The sequence below is a fragment of the Carettochelys insculpta genome, chromosome 1 (genome assembly GCF_033958435.1).
Source record: "Carettochelys insculpta isolate YL-2023 chromosome 1, ASM3395843v1, whole genome shotgun sequence".
NCBI classification, from domain to species: Eukaryota; Metazoa; Chordata; order Testudines; family Carettochelyidae; genus Carettochelys; species Carettochelys insculpta.
Window position 1 is genome coordinate 336,635,267 of NC_134137.1, and position 13,013 is coordinate 336,648,279.

The 13,013-nt window shown below is 41.4% G+C and overlaps 1 protein-coding gene across 3 annotated transcripts in view; it reads right to left on the reverse strand.

Annotated features, from left to right (window-relative positions):
- Positions 1–13,013, reverse strand: part of CADPS2 (calcium dependent secretion activator 2) — a 565,755-nt gene that overhangs the window by 448,325 nt on the left and 104,417 nt on the right. For all 3 annotated transcript variants that reach the window (XM_075015102.1, XM_075015094.1, XM_075015112.1), the window contains exon 2: positions 1,371–1,484. In XM_075015102.1, the coding sequence (XP_074871203.1) occupies positions 1,371–1,484 (114 nt within the window). The remainder of the gene's footprint in view (positions 1–1,370; positions 1,485–13,013) is intronic.

Genomic DNA, 13,013 nt, shown 5'->3' on the forward strand with positions numbered 1-13,013 from the left:
GTTCAGACACCTGCAGGAGGCCTTAAATAAGACTATCCCTTTTAAAACAAGACATCTGGTCACCCTACTCCTAAATCTTGCCTTCTGCTCTTCACTTCACCATCTGTCCAGTATCATATCTACTTTTCAGTTGACTCAAATACCTTCTCTTACCTATTTGTCTATGACTATTAACAACACTTCAAGCTTCCTGCTATCCACCTTATCAACCAGACTTTTAACCTGGACAACTGTGGGCTTCCACCAACCCTGTCACAAATGGTGTCTCTACCGCCAAAACTCTGTATTCTCCTTGCCATGGCACATAGGAGAACCTCTCACTCTACTCTCTGACACATTTCCCAAGCTTTGTGACCATAGTGCTTATTCTAAATTTGTTGCTCAGCGCAAAATTTAATAGTCCATAACCATACCAGCAAATATAATTCTTCCAGCATCAAGGTCTCTCTTTGCCCAATAAATGAAGTACATCAGTTGGAAATTAAAAGAAGAAATATGCTAAAAGAAAATGAGAGTAATTAGACCAAGAGAAAAGCAAACAACTCAATAGAATGAAATTCAGAAGCAAACAACTCAAAGAAATAACTAAAAATGTTTAAATATGCAGACCTGATGATATGCTGAACAAATCTGAGGTTTTGTTTTTATAAAAAGATGCTGTAGTCACGGTGGCTGCTTTATTCACAGTGCAAGGAATATATTCCCCAGTCACATGTTACCAATGACATCAGAGGGACAGGGAGCACTCCAAACATTTATATCTCTCACCAAAAAGGGCATCTCCCTTAAGTAACATGAAGACTGGTGCTGCTGGTAGTGTTAACTACACAGAACTCCTTGGAGGTCACAAGCTGAACGCAAGAGACTTAGTATAGCTGCATTGGCAGCATTATTCCTTCTGGAAGAATTCAAAAAAGGCAGTTTGTCCTTAAGCAGTTTTCTATTTGTATCACCAGATACTAATTCCCAGCCGAAACCTTGATTGAAAGGGGTGATTCAGACATCTGGTGATAAAGATAGCAGTACCCAATTGCATCCACCATTGCTGGAAAGATTTTTTTTTTTTTAAGCACCACATCCACTTTTTGTTTGTTTTTGTTTTGGGTTTTTTTTTTCTTTGGTTGGTTGGTTGGTTTTGTTGTTCCCAAAAGAACTGGATATGTTCCAGTTCAGTTTATCTCTTATGCCCAGGCAAAGGATTTACTTTTTTTTTTAAATATATAAATTGCAAAGCAGTACAGAAAATGTTTTCGGGGGTTGCACGCTCACAAGCTTTGTACCTTAAATTCCTTCCATGTAAATGGATTATTTAAAAAGCAGAGTCTTATGAACTAACTTTTGAACAGCACAGAAAACAGTGTTCAACTTGCCTCGTAATAACTTCGCACTGCATTGCAAAATGCTTCATCTGCCACAATTTGTGTTTCTCCATTCAGGAAGGCCTGGAAACGCTCCTTAAGTATCTGTAATTGCTGTCTGTTGAGCTGTGGGAGAAAAGGGTAAATGCAATTAGTATCACTATGTGTTCCAACATCAAAAAAACACCACATCCTTCTGGGGGCTGGATCTGGAAAAGAAACTGTCTCCCTCAAGATACTGGGACTTTAAAAGTCTAGGCTGAGCAGGCAGAGACAGAGAGAAATAGGCAAACTGCAGCAAGTCTTGGACTTCATGATGGACAGAAACAGCGACTTAGCATAATACTAGTACCACTAGTATATCCGTCATGTTTTTTTTGGTCAGAATGCATTGAGGCTAGGCCAACTTCCCTTTGAAGCAGCTTCCAGAGTTCGGCGATAGCAACTCAACTCTCAGAATGGCAGCTGCATTGCTGAACAACAAGTGGTTTACTCTCAAGCTACAAAGACGACTGAAAACTGAGTAAGCTTCATAGTTTTGTGCGGTCCATAAACCTTTCCTATTAAGACAGCCTTCTTTTCCTGAAGGGAACAGGCTCTTGTCCACCATTATATCACATCACTATTCACTGGGTCAACTGAAGACTTTTAGGACAGAATGAGATCTTCTCTATGCTAAGCTCCTAATCTTCAACTTCGACCATTAGTCCCTGTTCTGCCATCTGACACCACTGAGAACAGTTTCTCACCCTCCTTTTTAGAGCTCCCCTTCAGGAAGTTGAAGGCTGCTATGAAATCACCTTTAAGTCTTCTCTTCTGTAAACTAAACAAGCCCAAATCCCTCAGCCTATCCTCATAGGTCTTGTGCTCCACACCCTTAATCATACTTTGATGTCAAGGATATGTGAAGTATCTAGATTCCTATTATAGAACTGAAGATAGCTGTTTATCAGGCAACTCTTGCCATCAGTTTTAGCAGTTTACGAGTTATGTTTTCATTGCAGGAAAAAGAAAAAGAAATTGTTTTCATGAACTCCATACACAGACTGACCAGAACTGGAAGGGACCCAAAGAAGTTTTCAATTCCAGTCCCCTGCATTCATGGCAGAACAAAGTACAGGGTGGACCTCTCTTGTCCAGCACCCCCTGGACCTGACCGGTATCAGACAAGAGAATTTGCCAGACCAGAGGAGGTCCATACTGTCTAGCACATTTCCAACATTTTCACTTCTTAGTGGGCTCTTCGAAGACATTTGGGGTAAATTGCAGCTAAACAGCAGCACAGAACACAGAGCCAGGATAGGAGGCTGTAAACAAGCTTTACAGGATCACAGGAAACTTGGCCACACTCATGAAAAGTGGTCAGCTGGATAATAAAAATCATGCTGGATTACAAATGTTGCCTGATGAGTGTGTTACAGATTAGAGTGGTTCAACCTCTATTATATAGACCATCCCTGACAGGTGTTAATCTAACATGTTCTAAAAATCTTTAACAGAGATTCCACAAACTCCTTAGGCAATTTATTTCAGTAGGTAACCACCCTGACTATTAGGAAGTTTCTCCCTCACGTCCAACCCAAACTGCCTTTGCTTCAATTTTACCTCATTACTTTTTGTCCTGTTCTTTTCCTTGTAACAATCTTTTATATACTTGAAAACTTATCATGCCTCCATTCCCCCAAATTTCTGGTCTTCACTTCTCCAGACTACACTAACCCAGTTTTCCAAACTTTTGATATAGGTCATGTTTTCTAGACCTTTAATCATTTTTGTTGCTCCCCTCTGAACTTTTTCCAATTTGTCCATCTCTTTCCTGGAATTCAGCACCCAGAACTGGACACAATACTACAGTTGAAGCCTAATAAGCATGGAATAGAGAAGAATTACTTCTTGTGTCTTGCTTACAATACTTCTACTAATACATCCCAGAATTATTATGACTGCTTTTTTGCAGTATTAACAATTAACTCATATATAGCTCGTGATCCACTATGACCTGCCCTTCGTAGGTAGTCAGTTCCTATTTTATATGTGAGCAGCTGATTGTTTCTTCTGAAGTGCAGTACTTTGCATTTGTCTCTATCCAGTTTCATCCTGTGTATCCCAGTCCATTCCTCCAGTGTGTCTAGATGATTTTGAATTTTGATCATATCTTCCAAAGCACTTACAACCCCTGCTGGGCCTGGTATTCTCCACAAACTATGGAAGTATACTCTCTATACCACTGTCTAAATCATGAAAGATATTCAACAAAACCAGACACAAAACTGACCCTTATGAGACCCCACTTAATATGCCCAACAATAGCTACTACTGGCCTCTTGTGGCATCGCTGTTCTCATTTGGAATGAATCTGGAGCCAACACAGGTCTTTTAAAAAGAGGAAAGTTTTAACAGCTCACAGCCACAGTAACTTTCTATCACAATTCAATAACTGCAAATAAGCACTGAGAAGACAAAACACTTGTAAACCAATAGAGTTTCTTTACACTTCCTTTTTCAAGAGATCTTTTCTACTTAAAGTTCACCATTAACAGATTCAAACACTGCTGATGGAAAGCAAGCCTTCAGGGCTATATTTTCTTAGGCAAATGGGTATGTATCCATATTTTTTAACTAACAAATACTATGCAGTCCAAAATGCAATGTTTGCTAATGAATGTCCTGTGCACTGTATCACACTTAAACCAAGTAGAATCATTTATTGTAAAAGCTTTTTTTTTCCCCTAGTTTTTGCCAACTTGTTTCACTTAGCCAACACTGAAATAGCAAAACCCTCACATTACAGTGCTAGAAATAATGGCATCCAGTAGGGGAAAAGAAAAAGTTTTCATTTTGGACCACTTTTCTAAGAAGATAAAAAATACAGTATTTAGATTTTGTGTGTTTCATTTAGGACTTACCTTTTGCTGTCAAAGCTAGCATGAGCTAGTATAGTGGAGTTACTCCACTCAAGCTACCCTATCTCAAACGAGAGCAACTAACAGCACAACAATGGAGCAACACAGTGATTTGATTAACACAAAACTGCTACATCACCACAGGCTGACTAACTCAAGCATCAGCAGCACGTAAACTTCAGCCTTTACTCCTGTGACACCCCGCCCCTGAAAGGTTTAGTTACCTCGAGCTTTGCTTAAGCATTATTTTCCTCTGGCTAGAGATTGGTAACAGGCAGAAGTTCATTTAGGAGGAAAACTCAAGTTACCACTAGCAACAACAGTCTATGAAAAAAAAAAAAGGGGGGGGGTTCAGGGTGGAGGAAGGGGCTCCAGGCTGGGGAAGAGGATTGGAGTGTGGGAGGTGGTGAGGGCTCCAACTGGGGAAGAGGCTGGCAAATGAGAAAACTGAGGCACAGAAAGGGGCTCTGGCTGGCAGGTTGGAATGGGATTGGGGTGTAGGGTCTGGGAGTTAGGGAGCTAGAGTGGACTTGGGCTAGCAGGTGCGGATGCAGGCTCTGGGAGGGGCAGGAGGAAGTGCAGGGCATTTACCTCAGGCGCTGCCTGTTCAATGGCACAGCAGGATTAAAACAGGCTCCCTGCCTGCCCTGGCCCTGCATTGCTGCTGCTCCTGGATGAAGCCCCATCTGGCAACACCCTGAAGCCTCTGTGGAAAATGGCAGACTGGTAGTTCCATGCACTGATCCTGCCTGCAGGAACTGCCCCCACAGCTCCCTCTGGCCAGGAACCACCTTCAATAGGAGCTGCAGAGGCAGCACCTGTATGCAGAGAGCTGAATTTCCCTGATCACTGTGATCCAGAACAGTGCTCACAATTCCAGTGGTGGGGAAAGGGAGAAAATGAATGCTCAGGGTTTCTGGTGTGTGGAATTAACCAAGGGACTCTCATCTGGCTTAGGGGCCACAGATTCCCCACAGCTGCAATAGAGTGTGGATGCTCATACACAGGCTTGGAAACTGAGTTCACCAACCAGTGTCCTGCAGATCAGGGTTTACAATTTAGACATATCCAATGAGGTCACTGGAGTTGCAACACTCTGAATGAGAGCGCAAAACTTAATGTTGTGTATACGTTAAGGAGTTTTACAAGACACTGTGTACCAGGACATACCAGTGAAAATGTTCAATGCCTTTACTGCAGATGAGGCTTACCAGGCTATAAACGACTACCTACTCCAGGACTTGTATGCTGAAACCTGCAGGAATTTACAAAATTCATGTCCAACTTACACATAAAAGCTATTTTCTTGTTTGTTTTGTAATGAAATGACAGCACAGACTTAGCAAATATTTTATTGATTTTTGTATGACATCTGAAAAAAAGAAAAGATGGAAGCACCAGTTGAAAGCTGAAAAACTATGCACACGTGGGGGAAAAAGGTAAGAGGACTTTGGAAAAATGACAATGATTACAGACAGAAGCAATACTAACAAGATATAAACTTTAGTGGATAGCTACACAAACATAGGCCATTTGGAGAAAAGGACCACAGACACGGGTAAGTTTCCCAACACAATGATCGCAGATTTTAAATATCTCCAGCCTGTGTTGAAAATCACCCTTACGGCTGGGTAATACTTTTATTTTTGCATGCCTCACAAGTATATCTGTAGTAATTGACCTTAATAAATATCCATACCATGAGCTGCCAAATGCAGCTATTCTTGATACTACATACTTTACCTTCTTTCCTACGGAAGACAACTATCAGCCTTTCATCAAATATTGCATAATTCCCGTGTCAACATTTTACTACAGAAAATACAAAGCATACCTGATGATGAGTGTTTTTATTTTGTACTTATTTTGCTGGGGATTAAAGATAATATAGCAATGCTGGAAAGCAGCTAATTGATTCTACAGAATATTCTTCTGTCTGCTACAGAAATTATAAATATGTTTTCCCTGCTTGCAGACTGTATTCTATGTGACTTACCTGTCTATTAGCTAAATTATAGATAACTACAGCAACATAAATGTCTGCCATGAAGCCTCTAGGGGTTCCAGGCCAGTCCCAAGCCTGGATAATGCAGGAGGGTTGGTCAGATGAGTGACAATGTACTGATCGTGAAACAACAATATGAATGAAATCTGATGCCAGAATGACTAAATGAGAAAAGATGCCAGCTCGGATGTCGCCCAGATAAACAAGTTCTGCAACATAAATCGAACAATCAGGGCTGGGTCAATAAGTTGACTACCAAAAGAAATTTACAACTAACACACATGCTATCAGTTGGAACATGGAACTTCTGAACACCATGGGCAACTGGAAAATTAGAGCTGCTTTGGAAAGAGATGGAGAGGTATCATTGTGATATACTTGGACTGGCAGAGATGCACGGTTGCAAAGTCATTTGGTCAGGGAACAAAATGAAGAATGAGGCAGGAGTGGGACTCCTTAACAAAAGAGCTAGAAGAGCATTATTAGGATACAAACCAGTAAGTGCAAGAATGACGACAGCAAGATTCAAAGCAAAACTATTCAACATCTTGGTCATTCAGGGGTATGCACACACATTGAACAGTACGGAGGAAAAGACTGAGCTATTTTATAAGGACTTGACAAAGATGCTGGAGGAGATATCGAAGAGAGATGTGTTGATCATAGGAGGAGATTGGAACAGATAAAGATTGGGAGAGAGAGAGTCATGGGAAGGTTTGGATATGGAGAAAGAAATGAGGCAAGAAACTACTAGAGTTTGAAACGGAGCCTGAGATGGTGATCTGCAACACAAGATTCCAACAAAAGGACTGTAGGAAGTAGATGTGGTGATTGAATCATTGAAATGTGATAGGTTTGATTTTGATCAGAAGATATGATCATATGATAGATATAATTTTTGAGTAGTACAACAGTGAAGAGCTTTCCAAGGAGTGGATATAGACTCGAACCACAGTCTAGTGATTGCAAACATCAAGATAAATCTCAAGAGAAAGCGTAAGGAAGTTTAAGAAGAGAAGAAATGTGACGAGGCTAAGCGAGGAAGAAATAGAGAATGTGTACAGAGCAGTGTGCAAAGAGAAGTTTAGGAATGCAGGAACAGAGAAAGACAGATCAGAGAGTTCAAGGGAGAGCCACAGCAATATAAGAGGCAATTGAGCAGACTGTCTTGGAAGAAGAGAAGATCAATAAGAAGTGGATTACATAGGAGACACTGAAGTTGGTCCAAGAGAAGAGAGCGTTGAAGATCAGAAGGGATTATTTTTGAGGGGGTGGAACATCAATATCGGGTGAAATGCAATGAGGTAAGTCAAGTGGCCAGAAAGGATAAGGCAAAATGGTTAGAGGAGTAAAGTAAAGACAGAGAGGTATTATGCCAAATGTAAGACTCGAGAGGTGTATAAAATGATAAGGAATATTAACAGGAAGTGGCAGCCAAAAGCAGATGACGATCAAAGACGAGAACAAAGAAAAGATTATGCAATGATGGACGAGATTTTGCACCGATCTATACAAAGCACAGTTGGACCCAAGTGTCTCAGAGAGACTGATCGAAGAACTGAAAGAGAGATCTCCACTGAGCACAAACAGCAAGACCAATATTTTTAAGGAGGAAGTAGAAAGAGCAGTGAAAAAAACGAGAAGGACTGTGGAACTGATAAGATCATGGGAAAGATGATCAAATACAGTGCAGAAAACATGATTCAGGAAATAAACCCACTATGTAATATAGTATGGAAAGAAGGGAAGGCACCTAAGGAATGGACAAGATCTATGCTAGTGACAATACATAAGAAAGGAAGTATATTGTAGTGCAAGAACTATGGAACAATTGCCCTAACAAGTCATCTAGACAAGGTGCTCATGATGATACAGGTGGAGAGACTAAGATCACAGATAGAAGAACATCTATCAGATGAGCAAGTGGGGTTCAGGAAAGATACAAGTACCATACAGCAGATATCAGCACTAAAATTGATAGCAAAGAAAGCACAACAACAAAAGAACAAAAATGTATACACTTCCTTCATCGATTTTTCAAAAGGCATTTGACAGTATAGATCAGAAAGTGACTTGGGTGGTGTTGGAGTCATGCAGAATGGATAGCAGACTGATACGGTTGTTGAAGGATATCAATAACAATGAGGAGGCAGTGGTGAGAACATGTGGGGAGTTGGGAAGAAGGTTTAGAATGAGTAGAGGTACGAGATGAGGAGATCCGATATGGCCAAGTATCTTCATCACACATCTAGAGAGAGTGATGGACAAAAATCAACAAAAAGATAGAAGGGATATCTGTGCACAGGGAAAGAATTAACAACTTGAGGTTCACAGATAGTTATCATTGAGGAGGATGAAGAGAAGGTAAAAAAAAATGGTGCAGCTGCTGAACGAGGAAGGGAAGCGGTACAGACTGATTATGAAAATCAATTAAACAAAAACAATGGCAAGATAATTGGAGATAAAGGATATAGGAAGGAAGATCAGCGTAGTTGGGATTGAACTAGACAATGTAGAGAAGTTCACCTATCTGAGGAGCAACTTAACATATGATCTAGACTGTAAGAAGGAATAGTGACTAGAATAGTGAAAGCAAGAGTGAGTTTGAAGGCGATGGATAAGATCTGGAAAAGCAAAGCAATTAGCTTAGGAATGAAGCCAAGCATCTTTAAAAGTGTATTCAGCAGCATGTTGTATGGATGTGAGACATGGGTGATAACGAAAGATTCAAAGAGAAGAATACTGGCATTCAAGAGGAGTTGTTATAGAAAGATCCTGAGAATAGGATGGATGCAAAAGGTCACCAATGAGGAATCATATAGGAAGACAAAGCCAAAAGAGAACCTACTGCAGAAGGTTATACAATGGAAGTCACAGCTATTCAGGCATATTTGCAGAAGGACCAAACAACGAAATATCAAGTCTCTGGTATCTGGCATCATGGATGGTTGAAATAGGAGAGGCAGACCCCACAGAGAATGGGTAGGTGACATAGTAGATTGGTGCGGAGCTAATCTACAGAAACTAAACCACTCTGCACTGGACAGGGAAAGATGGAAGGAAATAGTGAGAGAGGCAGACACCAACCAGCGCTGAGCCCATGTTTGTTGACGATGACGACGATGACAGCAACATAAAATTTATTTCTAGCTCTCTCAACTCTAATGCTCTTAGCTTTAAATACTGGATTACCTGTAATTCTTTTAAACAAGGATTAGAAATGATATTTTTTCTAGACAGGAGTTGGGAGGGCACTGTATGAACTGTCAGATTGTTCTTAAGTGACATGCATTTCACTGTGGAATGTTGAGATTTGAGGAAGTAAAAAAATCCACTATCAAAGTGACTGAACATTTCGATTGGAAAATTACAACAGACTGCATACAGCAAGAGAATGATTACATAATAAGCATATTTTAATAGATCTAAAGGTTTGACTTGCAGAGATGTTATTGCAGCAGCTGCCAAAAAACAGAACTTTTACTGTCCCAGATGATTGAAGGATTCCTTATCCACAACACGCAGCTCAGACTACTGAGGTTGCTATAGCCCTCCCCACACCTCCTGTGTGTCTTTTTGGCTGGTCATTCTAAAGACCCTCTTTGGCATATATTAATGAATATAATCAAAAGCTTTCTAAAAATATAAGCTGGAAGAGCAGGAGTGAAGAGAGGCATTCGGCAAATGGGAGAGAGAGAAATGAAAGATGCATAAGAGGAAAGTGAGATCCAGAAAAACTGAAAGGTTACATTGGAGTTCTTATTAAATCCTACCTGTCAGCCAGATGCATTCAAATTTTTGCATTTTAATAACAAAGTGCCTGATGCTTCTTTACATGTTTTATTTCTTCTTCAACTCTTGGAACCTGGAGATTTCTTCCGATTTCTGCCAGGTAAATAACGTTCACACGATTAATGTGTGTGGCAGTTTGTTTGATGCTTTTGATGAAAATCTGGGGCGGATCAGCTTGGCGTACTGCGATCCTGTTCAGACTGTGCTGCCAAAGTATCCCAGGGGCTGCTGCCCCAGTGAATAAAGGGGTTTCACATGTCAACATTTAAGTGTCACAGAGGGGAAGAGCCAACAGATGGAACTGTACAGCAAAGTGTGAGCATCTCTTCGAAATGCAGCTGTAGAAATAATCCAAACACCTCTTTAAACCCCTTCATTGGCTTCCTCTCACTTTCCACTGCAAATTTAACTTCCTCTCCCCCCCCCACAAAAAAAAAAACTTTACACAGATTGGCCCAAACGTACCTTTCTGTTCTCCCTGTCCCCCCTCTTCTCTGATCCCACTTTGGAATTCCAGAAGAAACAACAACTATTTAAGGCACTCCCTGATGCTACTCGGGACCTTACTCACTCAGACACACCATCTGAGCCCCGACCCAGATTATTCTATTTACCTCCCAAAATCCACAAACCTGGAAACCCCAGACACCCTATCATTTCGGGTACTTTCACCCTTACCACCAGACTATCCAGTTACATATACTCCCTCCTCAAACCCTATGCCACCAACACTCCCAGCTATCTCTGAGATACCACTGACTTCCTGAGGAAATTACAAAACATTGGAAAGCTTCCTGACAACACCATCCTTGCCACCATGGATGTAGAGGCTCTGTACACTAATATTCCACATGAAGATGGATTACAAGCCGTGATGCGGTTCCCCAAGCTCTGCACCCCACCTGCAGGCAGGAGCAACTCTCGCTCAGCAGGAGAACAGCAGGTTTATTAGCCAACAGGGCACAGCATCATACAGAGGAGTCAGTACAGCAGGCAGAGACAGCCAGTCCAATCCACATTGGGGAGAGGAGGCCCCGAGGGACCCCGGAGCCGGGGCCTTGCCTCCTCCTTTGTCTCTCTCTCCCCCTCAGCCCAGACTAACTGCTTCCCAACTCCCAGTTCCAATTCAAACCCCTCAGGCTCCACCTCCTCCTTTGTCTCCAGTACAAAGGTGTTACCTGGTCATCAAGGTTACCCTCAGCAGGAGACCCACACCCTCTGTGAGCCACTCACATACACACAGGTATCCCCCACTCCATCACACAAGCAATCAGGATCATCATCCCTGATGTCACCACAGCCAATCTGGTGTCTGACCTCTGTAACTTTGTTCTCACCCACAATTATTTCCAATTTGGGGACAACTTATAACTCTAGATTAGTGGAACTGCTATGGGCACCTGCATGGCCCCACAATATGCTAATATATTTACGGCTGACCTGGAATGATTCCTCAGCTCTCATCCCTATGACCTCTCCTTTACTTATGATACATCAATGACATCTTTATGATTTGGACCCATGGTATAGAGAGAGACTAGAAAAATTCCACAGAGACTTCAACAATCTGCACTCCACCATCAGCTTATGCCTCAACCACTCCACGTGAGAGATACATTTCCTGGACACTACAGTACAAATCAAGGATGGCCTTGATCAAGGATCAGTACCACACTATCAGAAACCCACGGGCCACTATACTCACCTACACGCTTCTAGCTTCCATCCTACACACACACACACCAAGATCCCATGTTTACAGTCAAGCCCTTGTGATTGTACTTATTTGCTCTGATCCTACTGACCGAGACCAAAAAACTACAAGACCTCTACCAAATATTCATAAACCCGAATTACCCACCAAGACAAGTGCGGGGGGAAAAAAAAACAAAAACAAAAACAAAAAACCCACAAATCAACAGGGCCAGAAGAATACCCAGAAACCAGCTACTTCAAGATAAGCCCATAAAAACCAACAAGAGAACACCACTGGTCATTACCTACAGCCCCCAACTCAAACCACTGTAACACATCATTAAAGACCTACAACCTATCCTTAATCAGGATGCCACACTCCAGAAGGCTCTATGTGACAGGCCTGTTCTCTCCTACAGCCACTCCCCAACCTTATGAGGATTCTCAACAGCAATCACAGACTATACCACAATGCCACCAATCCTGGAACTTTTCCTTGCAACAAGCCCCGTTGCCAGATTTGTCCACATATCTATTCTGGAGATACCATCACTGAATCCAACCAGGTTATTCACAGAATCATGGGCACAGTCTCACGTTCCTCTAACATCATATATGCCATTAGGTACCAATAATGCCCACATACTTTGTATATAGGACAAACAGTTAACACACTTCTACAAAGAATGAATGGACACAAAACACACATCAAAAAGCTCTTAAGTCACAAGCCTATCAGCCAGCACTTTCATGGAGTGGGCCATTCTGTTAATGACCTGAAAGTCTGTGTTTTACTGAAAAGTAACTTGAAGAGTCACCAACAAACAAAGAAAGAGTGCCGAGCTCTCTTTTATATTCAAATTCAACACATTAACATGTGGTTTGAACCAGGATGCCAATTACCTGGGCCATTATATGGACTCTTACATAACTTTGCTTTATCTGACTCTTGACTTCCCCCTGCCCACCGCCCCTCTTCTCTTCTCATTTGCCCACCTTGATTATAATTTTTCTGATTTGTCAACCTCGATAACTATTTTTGGTTCTCTGTGCCTTAAATATTGAGTCTCTTCTGGTATGGCTATGGTCTGAAGAAGTGGGTCTCACATGAAAGCTTGCCACCTAATAAATTATTTTGTTAGTCTGCAAAGTGCTTTTTCATTTGGATAGTATATAGACTAGCACGACTATCTCTCTGTTACTATTTTATTGTGAATTAGTACAAATATAGAAGTTTCACTGCATATCATCTTCCATTTA